A 16671-nucleotide genomic window follows, 5' to 3' on the forward strand; every position below is an offset into this window, starting at 1 on the left:
CCAGCTATTTAACAATTTACAAACTTACTTTCGCAACGAAGAAGACGAAGACGACAACCAAGATCAGTGAAATTACCTAAACAAAAAAAGCAGAGTAAGTTATGAACTCTGATAAATACAACTAACAATGATTTTTGTTTACATATTACCCATCAAATAAAAGATAAACAAACACAGCTACAACATGAGATACAAGAGACAATCCCGATTGACACAAAGGCGGCAACAACATCTCCACCTGCTCACTCCTCTTGTCTTATAAAAATAGCTTACATGCCCAATGTCAATATGCCAATGCTATTGTCTTCTTATGAGAAATACATAAATTCGTTTAAAACTCATTAAAATCCAAATACTCAGAACTGTCACTCATTTTATAGTTATTTATACAAGTCTTCATGTATTTGTTTTAAAGGTCCGGTAAGAGCAACAAGTTTAAAAATAAAACTAAAACATATAACAAACATAATAAGGATAATAAAAATTATTACTTAATACACACAACTTACACAACTAAACTGGAGAAAAAATATCTGGAAACAAAAGGTACTCTCAACAACTTTAATATATTTTATGTACTCTCAACAGTACAAGAAACAAATTAAAAAGACAAAAAAAACAATAAGTCTCACTGACACAACAAACAACAACACGAACTATATCAATCACATTAGTAACACAGTTTAGTCATTCATAAGTGGAGAACAATGCATACACAGTTCATCATCACAACTCTGACCCTATAACAATAAAAAAAAACTTAAAAAACAACTCAAAACGCAAAATTCACAACTACAATAACCCTAACAAATATTGAGATGAAATAAGAACTCTGTCCACAAGCGCGGGATGCGATGCCCCTAGTATATATAAATGATTTAACAACCTTATATTTTGGAGTTATCTTCATTATTAATGTAGTATTATAGAGCTCAAATGTTTTTATTGCTACACACTTCACGATTTAGATGACTAATCTTGCATGTACTAAACATCCAACATCGAAAATTGAGTGTGAGTGAAACTAATATATAAGTGATATGGCAACCTTCCACTCTCAAAATAGTTTTAAAATGTGAGTTAGTTTCACTCTTTGGTCTTAGTGGTTTAATAGTCCCTATCTACGAAATTGAAAGTGAAATAATCTTTATAGAGATTTATAAAAGCGAAGGAAACACAAATAAAGTAACTATACCTACTTTTCAAATACAACGGCTACAACTCTTTATATATTTATTTTTAAAATCCCCATGAACTGTTAATTAGGCAAGTATTATAGGTCTATAGATAATAGAATATAACATGTTTTCCATACGAGTTAATTAAAACAGAATAACTTTTAGAGTGAAACATATATATCTTCCTGTTGAGACACAAAGACTCCTCCGAAAAAAATTGAGTTTTTATTTCTGAATATTTTATTAGAGCAGCTACGATCAATATTACAATAATTGGTTACAACTTAAAGGTTACTTTTTGTTACCAAAAAAAAAAAACTTAAGGTTACGTTTTGAAAATTAACTAATAATTTTTTATTAATTGCTTGACATTTTCACAAATTTTTGAATTCAAATCATAGTTTATTTTCTATGCAAAAAAAAAAAAATAGAATCAATCGATAAATCATAATTGCCTATAAAAATAAATTATAGTGTGATGCAAAATATGTATCACGGCACATATCATTCCCATTGATTAACATACTTAATTACATATTTTTTTGGTTTTTAGTATCAGCCGACTAGGCCCACTTCATATACTAGTGCAAGTCAAAAATAAGCTTTAATTAAAGTGACTAATTAGTCAAAATTTGCTTTATGAAACCTAATTATCTCTACCAGCTGCGACTTTCTTTTCCATTTTTCACGTTCCAAGCGTTTGCTTAAAAGGTCAATCATAATGTGCTCGTCTCAAGTGTTTGCAAATGGTTTAAGTAGAAGCGGTGCAAATATAGTAACAATCGGAAACCATCAACACTGAGTTCAGCAGTACATGGAGTCGTAACTGAAATGAGGATCAATGCAAATATTGAAAAGGATGCAGAATAAAAACGATTGTATAGATTTGAAAAAGCTTGTAAACACATATTTGATTTAAAAAATATTATGATCTAATTTTTAAAATTAAAAGATAAATTGTATAAAATAAAAAAGTGATGATGTTAAAACATACTCTATTTTGATTATTCAGATTGCATAAACCTAATTTGTATGTTTTAATTGATCCGCTGTGTATTGGCACACCATAGAATATTTAACGTAAAATAAAAGTTGATAAAACCAGTTGGAAAAATAAAAAGCTGGAAAAAAAGAAGAGTTGTGTTTTGATGGGAAAATTTGAAGAGCAGACTGTTGATGGAATATTGTGTTTCCTCAAATATCAGCACTCCTCATGATATCGACCGATTGCTTTTGTACGGAATTTAATATGTATATATATATATATATATATATGTATATTATATAAAACGTGTAAAATAAAATATTAAAATATAAACCTTTAGAAAAAATTTGATGTTTCAAGATGTTTTGATATTTTTAAAATAATTTAACTTTATTAAAAATTAGTTAACTAATAATATTTTATTGTATTATTTATGATTAGATAATATATTTTCAATCTATATTATTAATAATATTATTTATTAAAAAGTAAATTTTATATTCTTGTGCATTATTATTAATAATATTATTTATTAAAAAGTAAATTTTTATATTCTTGTGCATTCAAATAAAATATCTGACATTTTCGTTTTATAATGAGTATATAACATAGCAAAAAAGCATAGAAGAACCCTTCAGCTTATATATATATATACTATACTCAATTAACTCAACTGAACTGACCTATTCAGAATTTTATTTGCATGTTTAGCTCTTAAATAAAGCTTTTTTTTTTGTCACGAAAATAAAGCTTGTTTATAGATAGAAATAAGTTACAAAGTAATAAGTTCAGGAAGGAAGACACAAAAACACTATCGAGTGACGACAAAACCAACGAATAATATATCAAGATTTAAAAAAGCATATTAAATATTAGTGTTTCCTCAACGAAAAAATCAAAAAAGTAATATAAAAACGTGTTCTCTTCTTCACACTCACTTCACTCCCTCTTCCCCTCTCCACCGCTTCTCTCAACACCGAAGACACTTCTTCCTCTCTCTCTCTCTCTAAGATAACACGATGATAACGGCGACGGACTTCTACCACGTCATGACGGCGATGGTTCCGTTATACGTAGCCATGATCCTCGCTTACGGCTCCGTCAAATGGTGGAAGATCTTCACACCGACCCAGTGCTCCGGCATCAACCGTTTCGTGGCTCTCTTCGCCGTCCCTCTCCTCTCTTTCCACTTCATCGCCGCCAACAACCCTTACGCCATGAACCTCCGTTTCCTCGCCGCCGACTCTCTCCAGAAAGTCATCGTCCTCTCTCTCCTCTTCCTCTGGTGCAAACTCAGCCCCAACGGCTCCTTGGACTGGACCATCACCCTCTTCTCCCTAACCACTCTCCCCAACACTCTTGTCATGGGCATACCTCTCCTCAAAGGCATGTACGGCGACTTCTCCGGCGACCTCATGGTGCAGATCGTGGTTCTCCAGTGTATCATATGGTACACGCTCATGCTCTTTCTCTTCGAGTACCGCGGCGCGAAGCTTCTGATCTCCGAGCAGTTTCCCGACACGGCTGGGTCTATTGTCTCGATCCATGTTGATTCCGACATTATGTCGTTAGACGGTCGGCAGCCGCTTGAGACGGAAGCTGAGATTAAAGAAGATGGGAAGCTTCACGTCACTGTCCGTCGTTCTAACGCCTCGAGGTCTGATATCTACTCGAGAAGGTCTCAGGGCTTGTCGGCTACTCCTCGGCCGTCGAATCTCACCAACGCGGAGATTTATTCGCTTCAGAGTTCGAGAAACCCAACGCCACGTGGCTCGAGTTTTAACCATACTGATTTTTACTCGATGATGGCTGCGGGTGGTGGCCGGAACTCGAACTTCGGTCCCGGAGAAGCTGTTTTCGGTTCAAAAGGACCTACTCCGCGGCCGTCTAACTACGAGGAAGACGGCGGATCTAAACCGGCGGCGGGAGCTGGGAGGTTTCCTTACCAGTCGGGAGGAAGCGGTGGTGGAGGAGCGCATTATCCGGCGCCGAATCCAGGTATGTTTTCGCCGCAGAGCGGCGGCGGAGGTACGGCGGCGAAGGGAAACGGTGCGGTGGTTGGTGGGAAGAGAGGGAGTGGGCAAGATGGGAATGGAAGAGATCTTCATATGTTTGTGTGGAGCTCAAGCGCTTCGCCGGTCTCAGATGTGTTCGGCGGAGGAGGAAACCACCACGCCGATTACGCCGCCGCTACTAACGATCATCACAAGGACGTTAAGATCTCTGTACCCCAGGGGAATAGTAACGGTTTGGCCCCCCCAACAATATTACTGTTTCACTTCAGTAGCTCCAAATTATTTCTTTTGCAAAAACAACCCCACACTATATGTGTTGTTAGATTATGTTCATGTACACATGTTTTATATCTTCAAATCAAGATTTGGGCTTTGGTTAATGTAGTCTTTAATTGCTGAAGTGTTTAACCTTGTTTCAGATAATCAATATGTGGAGAGGGAAGAGTTCAGTTTCGGTAATAAAGATGATGATAGCAAAGTCTTGGCCGCAGACAACAACATAAGCAACAAGGCGCAGCAGCAGCAGCAGCAGCAGCCAAAGGTTATGCCACCAACAAGTGTGATGACAAGACTCATACTCATTATGGTCTGGAGAAAACTCATCCGTAATCCCAACTCTTACTCCAGTTTATTCGGCATCACATGGTCCCTCATCTCCTTCAAGTACTGTTTTCTAACAACTCTCAACGTTAATATTTTTGTCACTTTTAATGAAGTTTCTTGATAAAAAATGAAAAGGGCAAAAGTAGTCTTGAATGCGTTCATGTTACAGTAGTAAAAAGATTTTGAGAGAGATCTTGGAATTAAATTTGATTTGGTATGTGCAGGTGGAACATTGAAATGCCAGCTATTATAGCAAAGTCTATCTCCATACTCTCAGATGCAGGTCTAGGCATGGCTATGTTCAGTCTTGGTCAGTTCCTACTTTTTTAACTCTTTTTACTTCTTTACATTTATTACATAATAAATACCACAAATAGTCAATTTGTTCTCTTTATTCCTGACCTTCATTCTTTAAAAGATAACATAAAAAACTTAATCATGTGATTGCATGATTCTCCCTCCTTTGAAAAAAGGTATCTTTAAAGAAAAAAATGTTTGAATCAAAAGAGCAAACAAAACTGGCTTTCACAGAAGAAAGCATGCTCCACAGTTCCCTGCTTATTTATCATCATAACATGTCTCTCTTGGAATATTGGTGGTGGAATAATGGATGTAATGATTATTGTATATCACTCTTTTGAAGTTAATCTTCTAAAAGATTAGTTAATTAAATTAACCAAAAACAAAAGGTAAAACAATAGTATTAAATTATTAGTTTTAATGTGTTAAGGGTTGTTCATGGCGTTGAACCCAAGAATAATAGCGTGTGGAAACAGAAGAGCTGCTTTTGCGGCGGGTATGAGATTTCTCGCCGGACCTGCCGTCATGACTGTCGCTTCCTACGCCGTTGGCCTCCGAGGCGTTCTCCTCCGCGTCGCCATCATTCAGGTATTTCTTAATTGTGTTTGTTTATACGCATGATTAAATAAATGCTTTGTATATTTTTTTGTTACCATCACTTTTGTAGTCTTGTTCTATATTTAATTTTAAAAAACTATTCTGTTGATAAAATCAGGCAGCTTTGCCTCAAGGAATTGTACCCTTTGTGTTCGCGAAGGAGTATAATGTGCATCCTGACATTCTTAGCACTGCGTAAGTTTATTCCCTTGTTCATATATGAAATCTGTGAAACTAAGGATATTTTGAGTAAGGGTGTTGTGTTAACTAGTCTTGTATATTTTTTGGTTGTAGTGTGATATTCGGAATGCTGATTGCATTGCCCATAACCCTTCTCTACTACATTCTCTTGGGGCTATGATGAGATACTACCAAGTATGAAAAGAAAAAAGACAAGGATCCTCTTAAAATCATTTGGGAGATTATGGAATTAGTGAAGAGCAATGCCCATTTTGTTGGATACCCACAAAATTAAATCAATAGCACCTTTAGATAAAGCTTCTAAATGAATTTGGAGAAAGAAGCTCTTGAAGAAAGGAAGAAGATGTAGCTTTGGCAAGTTTCTATTTTCTTAATTTTAATGAGCATTCTTGTTTTCTTTCGGTAGGTGTTAGGAATTTGAAGCGTTGCTACTTTTAGTACTTTAAAACGTTAAGAAATTGAAATATTAGTACTTTTAAAGTAAATTGATGTGTATAAACCTAAAAAGGTAAAAGATATCTAATCTTGCAAAAAAATAAAAAGGCTTTTAATCATTTCACAAATTATTCTCAGTGATTAAGCTTACTTGACAGAGCAGTATTATTCACTTGCCATGATGGCGTGAAACATATTAAGCATGTGGTTCTAATAATTAAATAACAGAGGAGTTTGCATTCAACATAACACTCGATTAAAGGTAGAAAGATCGATGGAGCACTAACTAAAGATATTTCGTGTTGTCGTATGCGCTCGTTGCATGCATACGTTATTCATCCTGGTCAAGATTCCTCTTCACTGCGTTTGTGGAATCGTAAAAGATTCGTTTTAGTATTGAATATTCCTTTTCTGATTCTTCTCAGAATCATTATGTACCACTTAGATGGTGATGCTTTGCAGGGTTATTCAGTTATTAACCTTTTCTATGTGAAGACTGTTTAGTCTGCAAATTTCTGCGAAGGTTTTACACAAAGATAAGTTTTGATGTTGGTTTATCAAAAATCCTACTTTTAAGTTTAATAAGACATAAAATGCATACATATAGTAGCTAACTTAGTTTTGTCGTGTAGTAAACCTTAGTTTAAATTGTTAAGAAATAAGAATCAATTTGATATGCATTCTAAGCTCGATAGGATAATAGAACTATTTATTAGTCGTATATTTAAGATATTGTTTCAATAGTAACAAAAATCTCTATATATATTTATTTTTTATTTTTACTATTACGATTGCACCGTTTTCTACATGTTGCACTCGGACAGAAAAAGTGGTTGCGTTTTCTATTTATTTACATACCTAACTAATAATACTGTATTGAAGAGAGTGATAATTAGAAGAGAAGAAATATTTGAAGAAATCAACCCTCAATTCATGGCACGCCTCACGTAAAAATCGGTGCAATCGTACCCTCTATTTTTTTTTTACTATAGCCGCCGTTGTACCCATTCTTCGAAATGTTTAACGTCTCCCATAACAACTACTATGATAAATTCTAAATTTATTATACCTTTGTTCCACAAAAATATAGTACTACTATTTTTGATGTCCTATCACATATTAGAAGTATTATATTTATATTATAAATACATCTTCTATATATTATCAATTTTCAATAAAGTAAAATTAATAAATTAATAGTAATTCATTAAGTTTACTTAATTTTTTGAAAGTTATAGTCTACAATTATTAAAAATAAAAGTGTATCAAACATAAAATCTATTTTTGTGCAACAATTTTTTTTCTTAAAACTTTTTTTTTTTTGATAAACCCTATTTTTGGTGGTGAATTCTAGAACCTAGATGATAATGTATAAAAATAGAACAAAAGTATTAGCTAAAAGAATATATATATACATACCGAAAGATGGAAAAAGTGCACAAAAATAAGGATAAATATATATATATATATATATTTGCTATAGAGTGGACTGGTTACTACATTTCCTGATCCGAGTTTGGAATACCTTCCGACTAATGCCAGAGGATGAACCGATCATCTGTTACGATCCACCGTGTAAACCACTTGGAGATAAGCCCAAGCTCAGACTGGTGAAGTGATAGATAAAAATATATGAGAACCCTGGTTTTCACATTGCTCATATACATTTAAAAATAAAAACAAGTAAATATAGGTAGACTGAGACAAGAGAGAAGAAGAAAGATGCTGTGTAACTTCCCTTTCTTATTGCCACTGAACACATTTCAGAAGCTTCTATTTCGGGGTTCATTCTCTGCTCTTCTTCACAGTGTACCTAGTACCATTTATCGAAACAGCTTACTACCTATAGCCTAATTAGATTTATTTTTTTCATCAGCTGAGATTGTGATATTACATGAGGGATTGAAACGTGAAAGGACCGAGGATGTCATAAATAAGTTAATCTCGTAACGGAATAGAAATCCTTAATTATTTTGAGATTTTAAAGTAATTTTATTTTTTTTGCCCAAAAAAAAAGAAAGTAATTTTATTTTAAAAAGAAGCAAAAGAATTTTTACAAAAAAGAAGCAAAAAGAATGACATGGAACCGCAAAAGGGTATAAACGTCTTTTAAGGCCCGTAGTTGCAGATGTAAATGTCTGCCTGCCACTAGGCGATGTTGGGTCGGCCGTCGCCCAGACAGAGCTTTGAGAGCTTTCGTTATTTGTCTTTATCTCTATTTTTCCCTGGCTTTTAATTAATTTTAGTACTGTACTTTTTTATAAAATAGTATTAGTAGTTGATTTTGAGATTATATTTGAAAAATGGTAGAAGTAGGAAATAACTGAGTGACGAAGAGAAGATTTATTTTTCTGTTCGTACGGGAAGATTAGATATGTGTACAGATATGATATGAAGATCAATATTACTATTAGCTTTTTCAAATATAAACATGTAACCCATGATAATACCATTATATGATGAATAAAAAAAGATACCATTACAATATCCCCACCCAATGGAATTTAACCAAAAGGTAGTTGCCTCCATTCTAACTCTATAGGTAGAAAAAAAATTTGACGCTAAGCGCAATTGATAGATAACCAAAAAAAAGAGTGACCAAAAACATGTTGCTGGGAAAAAAGAGGGTTGAGTTTGGACCTCGAGCACTATTAAATATTTCTAGGGTTTTTAATAAGAAAAATAACGTTTATGAAGTTGAAAAGACAAATGATTCAAGCTTTATGCTGTGCCACATGCTCACACGTATAGTCGTAAACTGCATATATATTATGAATTACCACCGATATTTTGAATTATATAGTGTTTTGATATGACTGTCATTCTTTTTGTAGTGTTTGTTGCACGTGAAAATTACTTGGAGTTAATAAAATCCCTAAGAATATTACTAAAATAAAGTTATTTTATTTTGTCTTCAATCTATGGTAATATTTTAATGTGAAAATTACACTATTTTAACATGATTTCAACACTACAAAAATTTCATTTCTAATTCATCTAACCCAACATTAAAGTTACACTATTTCAAAGTGTAACACTATTTTTACACTAAAAAAGTGTAACACTATAATTTTACACCAGATTAGTGTGAAATTATAGTATTATTCTAAAATTATGAAATTTTTAATGTTAGTGTGTTGTATATTAAAAAAAAAAAAGAATGTTCAGTGTTGAAATAATATTAAAATATTGTTTGGGTTGGTGATAGCCTCAAAACTAATGTAGAATAGTTTTTATACAAATAAAAACAACGCGGCTTTGAATTCAAGGAACAATCACCTGTCCCCAGGTGCACGCCTACTCACACTCCTATGCATGTATCCCATATCTAATATTGTAAAGGCATCTCCAATCATAAGACCATTCCGATTGTTTAGTTTATTTTTTTTTCTAAAGTGTAATTCCACTATAGAGTTGGATATTACTAAATAGTACTTTATTTTAGAATGAAAAATAGATTAATAAACAAAAAAATAAAAAAATTACTCTATATATAGAGTAAAAATAAGTTTAAACTATAATAACATATAAAATATAGTACAATTGGAGCATTTTTATTCTAAACTTTATTTTAGAGGAGAAAATAGAATAGAGTTGAAAATGCCCTAACATCAAATTTAGTATTGAAATTATATCAAATTTAGTATTTTAGTGTCATATTTGTTTTATTATCTCCAACCATAACACCAAATATTATATCAAAATAATATTATATATTATTTGATGTTTTTTATTTTGATAATTTTTATATTTTTTATTATTTGTAATTGATAAATAATTATTTTACCACATTTTATTATGTTTGCTAAATTTTTGTTATTTTATGTTTATAAAATTTATTTACAAATAAACTTTTTGGGTTTAGCAATATTATACTTTTTAAGTATTTATTTTATATAAAATATTATATTAAAATTACTAATTATTAATTATGAAAAGTACATAACAAAATAATATATTTATTTTATGTTTTGAGTATTTATTTCAAATTTAATATTCATTTTAATCATATTATTAATTTAAATATTTTTTTAATATTAATTAAAATTTTATGTTATTAAAAATAAAATATAAAGTTCTAGTATGATATTTTATCTTCTTACAATAGAAAGTATCATTTATTGATTTCTTATTTGAAAATAAAATATAAAAATTCTATGATATTTTTTTTACAATTAAAGTATCGTTTAGTGAAAAATAAGATAAAAATAATTATAAAAAACAAATTATATAGTATACTTATGTTTAATTACAAATTTGAATTAATTAATAATAATAATTAAACTATATTATTAAATGTAACACAATAAAATATATTCATTAAATATTTAGTGTGATGAATACTGTTAGGGTATCTCCAATTTCATTTCATTTTTTTTCTCTAAAATGAAGTAAAAGTGAAAATAGAGTGAAGAATTCTCCAACCCAACTTCAAATTTAACTCTATAATAGAGTTTACTCCATAAATGCAGTAATCTATTTTTTTGTTTGTAATGGAGTGATAAATGAAATAGGATTGGAGCATTTCTATTCCATTTTTACTTTTATTTCATTTTAGAGGGAAAATGAAATATTACATTGGAGATGATCTTACACTAAATTTGATGTGATACTATTCACTTTACACCAAATTTGATGGAATAATGTACTCCAATAGAAATAAAATTATGCCAAATTTAATGTTTTGGTATCTTATTAGAATTGACTTAAGCATAAGTAATATGACGAATAGCAATTATACGTATTCTCAGATGGATGTGTTCATGTTCTTGGAACTATAGTAGTAACTTCTTAAAATTGACAAATATTTCAGTCACGTTTGGGTCTGTATTGCTATAAAAGGTGCAGAATATTAGGATATTTCTAATCTCATTTTATTTTTTATTCTAAAAAAAAGTTTAGAATAAAAATATTTCAATGATACTCTATTTCTCACTCTATAATAGAGTAAACAATAGATTTACTCCAAATATAGGGTAACTTGTTTTTTTTTGTTCATCCCCCTATTTTTTATTCTAAAATAAAGTACCATTGGCGACGAAGACGACGACTCGACTGTTGACTCTCTGGCTGCTCCGACGGCTGCCCTAGAGGGCTGCGCTCCACCCCCGAAGGAGTATCGTGAAGGCGGCTCATCCCCTCGGGAAGGAAATCGCTCCCCGTGGACAAAATCCCCCCTTGTGGAACCTTTGCCTCCTCCTGAAGCTGTTAATGGCATGGTGGAATTGACGATCCCAGATGAGATCTTGACTGATCCAAACCCTTTGTGGAGATGCTATGTGGTTAGGTATTTCATTGGGGATGCTCCTCATGTCGGATCCATCCACGCTACGGTGAACCGACTCTGGTCTTCGCCGAAGATGGGAAGTAAAATTGATGTGCAGTTTCTGGAGAAGAACACGGTTTTATTTCGGATTGAGAATTCTCAGATGAGAGCTCGAGTGATTCAGAGGCGCTACTGGCATATTTCAGATATTCCATTGGTAGTCAACGAGTGGTCTCCGGAATCGGCCCTTCAGCCTCCGGATCTGTCGGCCATACCCATTTGGATTGATCTTAAGGGCGTGCCGAGTATGCTTTTCTCTCATAAGGCTCTGAAATGTTTGAGTCGTGCTGCTGGCAAATTTGTCAAACTTCACCCTAGTACAGAGAAATGTGTGAGGCTTGACGTGGCTCGAGTTCTTGTTGAGATTGACCTCCATAAGCCGCTGGTGGAGAAGATCAGCTTTGTGGACAAGGATGGTGTGCAAGTGGTGATTGATGTATGTTACCCCTGGTTGCCTCCTAGGTGCAACATCTGCAATGCTTGGGGCCACAAGGGAGAGAGCTGTAATTCGAGGAAGATAAAGGTTCTTTAAAAGGACAAGGAGATAGCAGTGGCTACAAAGACCCTTGATGTGGAGATAAATGGAGATGGGCAGGTGAGGTATGCGATCATCCCGAACCGCAATGTTGTAAGTGACTTGCTCCACGAGCTTGAGGTTCTCCCTCCAGCTTTGGGAAGTAATGTGGTGGGAGATAAGTCACGTGAAAATTTTGAGGTTGGCGGTACTTCGAGTGGGGATATGAATACTGATGCTTTGAAGCTTGACTGGGCCCTGGTAGGTAGAAATTCTTCTCCACCTACTGATAGGGTAAGGGTTAGAGGGGCAAAAGAAGTTGATCAAGTGGAGAGGGATATAGTGATCTCACCGTCCAGATTCAGTGTTCTAGCGATAAAGGATAATGAGGAGAGAGATGGGGATGCAGATGACGACATAGAGGAGGGAGAGGTTGTTTCAGAGGTGCAAAAGGTGGATGCAAAGAAAGACACAACCAAGAACGTGAGGTTTCGTGCCGGAACGAGCCTCAAGCTTAGTAAACAACTCCCTGGGCGTGGTAAGGAGAGGAAAGCAGTAAGGGCGCAATCCACCAAAAAAGCTCCCAGTCGAAAGTTATGACGTCGGTTTTTGTATGGAACATGCGTGGCTTCAATATGCCTCACAAACATAGAGAAGTTAGAAGATGGGTACATGCAGAGAAGTTTCTTTTTGGATGTTTACTGGAAACTCGAGTTCAATTGGATAAGTATGGAGAATGCGTCGCAGAGGCACTACCAGGGTGGCTTCGCTGGTAAATTATGATTATAATCATTTGGGACGTTTATGGTTCAGATAAAGTGGTGGTCACTCAGTTGCATATCAGCTCTCAGGTAATAACTTGTGCGGTCCAGGTACCTGAAACAAGTGAGCAGTTTATATGTTCGACAGTCTATGCGTCGAATTGTGAAGTGGAAAGGAGGAGACTGTGGGAGGAGCTAAGGGGCACTCAGGCTGCATATCGACATCTTGACATGCCTTGGATAGTAATAGGGGACTTCAATGTTACCCTTTCTACAGGAGAGCATTCTCGCGGTACTGTTCCTCGATCTCTTCTTGGAATGAGGCAGTTTCAGGATGTTGTGATGGACTGTGCTTTAACAGATCTGGCTTCTTCGGGGGCTCTGTTTACCTGGTGGAACAAACAATATGTATATCCTATTGGTAAGAAACTTGATCGAGCGTTGATAAATGCGGCATGGCTTAGGTCTTTCCCTCAATCTTCTGCTTGCTTTGAGGCTGGTGGTATATCTGATCACGCACGATGTGTGGTCACGATATCAGGAAACCTTAATGAGACAAGAAATCCTTTCCGTTTTTCAACTACCTCTGTGATCACCCTGATTTTCTTCCTACGGTTAAGCGAATATGGGACTCGACACAACCTATTCATCACTCTAGGGCTGCACTGAGCAAATTTCAGGGAAAACTAAAGCTTCTCAAATATGACATGAGAATGCTTAATAAAACTCATTATGGGGATTTGCCTAACAGGACAAAGCAAGCGTTTGAAGAGATGTGTCGATGTTAGGATGAGGCTCTTGTGGATCCCAGTCCGAGTACCTTTGCAGCAGCTGCTGAGGCGTCAGCTAGGTGGAATAAATTGGCTAGTATAGAGGAAAAATTCTTCCGTCAGAAATCTTGTATCAGGTGGCTGGGAGCTGGAGATCACAATACTGTGTTTTTTCATAGAGCTGTGATGACGAGAACTTCTCGAAACACAATTAAAAAGCTGGTGAACGAGGCAGGTGAAGTGCTAACAAAGGTCTCAGATATTAAGAAGGAAGCATTGCGGCATTTCCAAAGGTTCCTCCAAGGCCAGCAGGGCCCTGAGGTTGATTCGAAGGACATGTTGGAGGACCTATTAACTTATCGATGTCCTGCTAGCTCTGCAGCTAGGTTAGTAGCTCCTGTGACTGCGGAAGAAATTATATCAGCACTGGAAGCTTTACCAAATGATAAGGTGCCTGGTCCATATGGCTTCACCAAAGAGTTCTATGTAGCTGCTTGGTCTGTTATAGGGGGAGAATTCATCACAGCGGTGCAGTCCTTTTTCTTGTTTGGTTTCTTACCAACCGGGATCAATGCTGCGATCTTGACACTCATACCCAAAACGGAGGATGCGCAGACCATGAAAGATTTCAGGCCAATTGCTTGCTGCAATTTGATATATAAGGTATTCTCCAAAGTGCTTGCTCGTAGGCTGAAAACTATACTCCCTGAGGCAATTGAGCCGAATCAGACGGCTTTCATCAAGGGTCGGCGGATGCTCAAAAATGTTCTTCTCACATCAGAGCTCGTGAATGGATATCACAAAGTTTCACATTCTGATAGAGCTACAGTTAAGTTTGATATCTCCAAGACTTTTGACACCGTCAAGTGGTCTTCCATCACCTCGGTTCTAAAAGCTATGGGCCTTCCTCCCCAGTTTATACTTTGGATCAGGGTCTGTATACCTACTGCGACTTTCTCAGTTTCTGTTAACGGGAGTTTGGAGGGGTTTTTCACAAGCGCGCGAGGAATCCGTCGGGGATGCTCTCTCTCACCTTATCTCTATGCCATACTGAACAATGTCTTGTCCAAGATGTTGAATAGGGCAGCGCATGAGCATCAGTTCGACTACCACCCGCAGTGCAAAGAAGTGCAGCTCACACATATCAGTTTCGCTGATGATATTCTTGTGTTTACTGATGGGTCCGTTAGATCACTTCGAGGAGTACTGAAGGTCATGGAGAAGTTTGCTAGCATCTCAGGCCTTCATATAAACGCGAACAAGTCATCCATATTTGCCACATGTCAGACGATAACCCCATTGCTTGAAGAGGCTGCGCATATTGGGATCAAGGTGGGCAAGCTCCCGGTTCGGTACTTGGGTATGCCCCTTACCACCAAGGCACTCACGAAGCAGGATTATGAACCTTTGATTGATAGGGTTCGCAGTAGGATGTTGTCGTGGAGAAACAAATGTCTTTCTTATGCTGGCCGGTTACAACTAATAAAGTCTGTCATCTCGAGCATAGTAAAATTTTGGAGTCATGCTTTCATCCTTCCAAAAGCTTGTCTGGATGAGATTGAAAGTATGTGTAACGCTTTCTTGTGGTCGGGCTCTCCTAATCAGACTAATAAAACTAAGGTAGCATGGGATGATCTCTGCTATCCTAAGGAGGAAGGAAGTCTTGGAATTCGGAAGCTTCGGGACTCCTCAAAGGTCTTCACTATGAGTTTAATATGGAAGATTTTCTCGCTAAAACGTTCTCTATGGGTCTTCTGGATTCAAGAATACTTACTGCGACAAAAATCTTTTTGGGATGTAAGGGAAGATGGGAAAGGATCATGGGTTTGGAGGAAATTCTTGAAACTACGTTCGCAGGTTTATCAGTTCATACGATTTGAGGTTCATGATGGCCAGACTGCTTTCTTCTGGGTCGATGATTGGCTACAAGTAGAGAAGTTAATTGATATCACTGGCACTATTGGCACATGTCACTTGGGAGTTGCTCGCCATGCCCGGGTGAGGGATGCAGTCGTGAATTCAAACTGGAACATTCGAGGTCACAGGAGCGGCTTCTTTCATGAGCTTTATGACCGCATCTGCAATGTACATCCCCCTCATGACTCTCTCGGACCTGACATTGTGTTGTGGAAGCACTCTGAGGATACCTACAAGACCTACTTCTCCTCATCAAGTACTTGGGAGCAAGTTAGAGACAAAAAGGCTACTGTTTTTTGGAGCAAAACTGTATGGTTTACACAAGGAGTTCCGCGCTTCTCGTTTATAGTATGGTTGGCAGTAAAGAATTGATTGTCAATGGGTGACAGAATGAGAGCTTGGGGCATTCAGCAAGGTTGTGTATTGTGCGGTGAGAGGGATGAGACGCGTGATCATATCTTCTTTGCTTGTCCTTATTCTTTCATAGTATGGGACAAGCTAGTAAACCGGTTTAGTGGAGATAGGACTGATCCAGACTGGATAACCACGCTTCAGTATGTTAGTGGGAACTCACTTCAGCTCTTGGGTATGATCTTATTAAAAATGGTGTTCCAGAGCTGTGTCTATCACTTATGGAAGGAAAGGAATGGGAGGAGGCATCACACTGGGTTTCGGACAGTAGATCAACTGATCAGGATCATTGATAAAGCAGTGTGGGATATGTTGTAAAAGAATGGGGAATTTTTGTCTGTGTATTATTAATGAACAATAGAGGTTCCTTATATAAGGATTACAAAGTATAGGAAAAAGGAAATTATCCAAAACCTAATACAACATGAAATAGGAAAAGATCTAAAACAGATAAATGGAAAATGTCCTAAGACTAAAGTCGGCCAAGGCTGGATGACTTAATACTAAGTCGTCCAAGCCCAGTCGACCTAATACTAAGTCGGCCAAGTAGCCAACTCTCTCTCCTCCGGACGCCGACTCTCTCTCCTCTTGGTTATGGCCACGGCTGGGCCTAGACATGGTCATTGGTTATGGGCCATCCACATAATGATTTATAACA

The 16671-nt window shown here is 36.0% G+C and overlaps 2 protein-coding genes across 2 annotated transcripts; both read left to right on the forward strand.

The window, feature by feature from the left end:
- The first annotated feature begins 3095 nt into the window (after positions 1-3095).
- Positions 3096-6433, forward strand: LOC106322544 (auxin efflux carrier component 1). The gene is made up of 6 exons (XM_013760601.1): positions 3096-4410; positions 4598-4841; positions 5006-5091; positions 5512-5669; positions 5797-5873; positions 5973-6433. The coding sequence occupies exons 1-6, from the start codon at positions 3183-3185 to the stop codon at positions 6037-6039; spliced, it is 1860 nt and encodes a 619-aa protein (XP_013616055.1). The 5' UTR covers positions 3096-3182; the 3' UTR covers positions 6040-6433.
- A 4602-nt stretch (positions 6434-11035) lies between these two features.
- LOC106323718 lies at positions 11036-13584 on the forward strand. The gene is made up of 5 exons (XM_013761797.1): positions 11036-11079; positions 11341-12163; positions 12236-12692; positions 12807-12926; positions 12968-13584. Exons 1-5 carry the CDS (start codon positions 11036-11038, stop codon positions 13582-13584), a joined length of 2061 nt encoding a protein of 686 aa, XP_013617251.1.
- Positions 13585-16671: the final 3087 nt, after the last annotated feature.

This window comes from Brassica oleracea, chromosome C2, assembly GCF_000695525.1.
Source record: "Brassica oleracea var. oleracea cultivar TO1000 chromosome C2, BOL, whole genome shotgun sequence".
Classification (NCBI taxonomy): domain Eukaryota; kingdom Viridiplantae; phylum Streptophyta; class Magnoliopsida; order Brassicales; family Brassicaceae; genus Brassica; species Brassica oleracea.

Excerpts from the sequence above, each read along its gene's own strand:
- LOC106322544 (XM_013760601.1), top strand. The coding sequence starts at position 3,183 with ATGATAACGGCGACGGACTTCTACCACGTCATGACGGCGATGGTTCCG. Across the intron at positions 5,670-5,796 it reads TCCGCGTCGCCATCATTCAG|GCAGCTTTGCCTCAAGGAAT; the intron begins GTATTTCTTAAT and ends TGATAAAATCAG. Across the intron at positions 5,874-5,972 it reads CCTGACATTCTTAGCACTGC|TGTGATATTCGGAATGCTGA; the intron begins GTAAGTTTATTC and ends TTTTGGTTGTAG.
- LOC106323718 (XM_013761797.1), top strand. The coding sequence starts at position 11,036 with ATGACGAATAGCAATTATACGTATTCTCAGATGGATGTGTTCAT. Across the intron at positions 11,080-11,340 it reads TCTCAGATGGATGTGTTCAT|TACCATTGGCGACGAAGACG; the intron begins GTTCTTGGAACT and ends TCTAAAATAAAG. Across the intron at positions 12,164-12,235 it reads GTAATTCGAGGAAGATAAAG|GTGAGGTATGCGATCATCCC; the intron begins GTTCTTTAAAAG and ends GGAGATGGGCAG.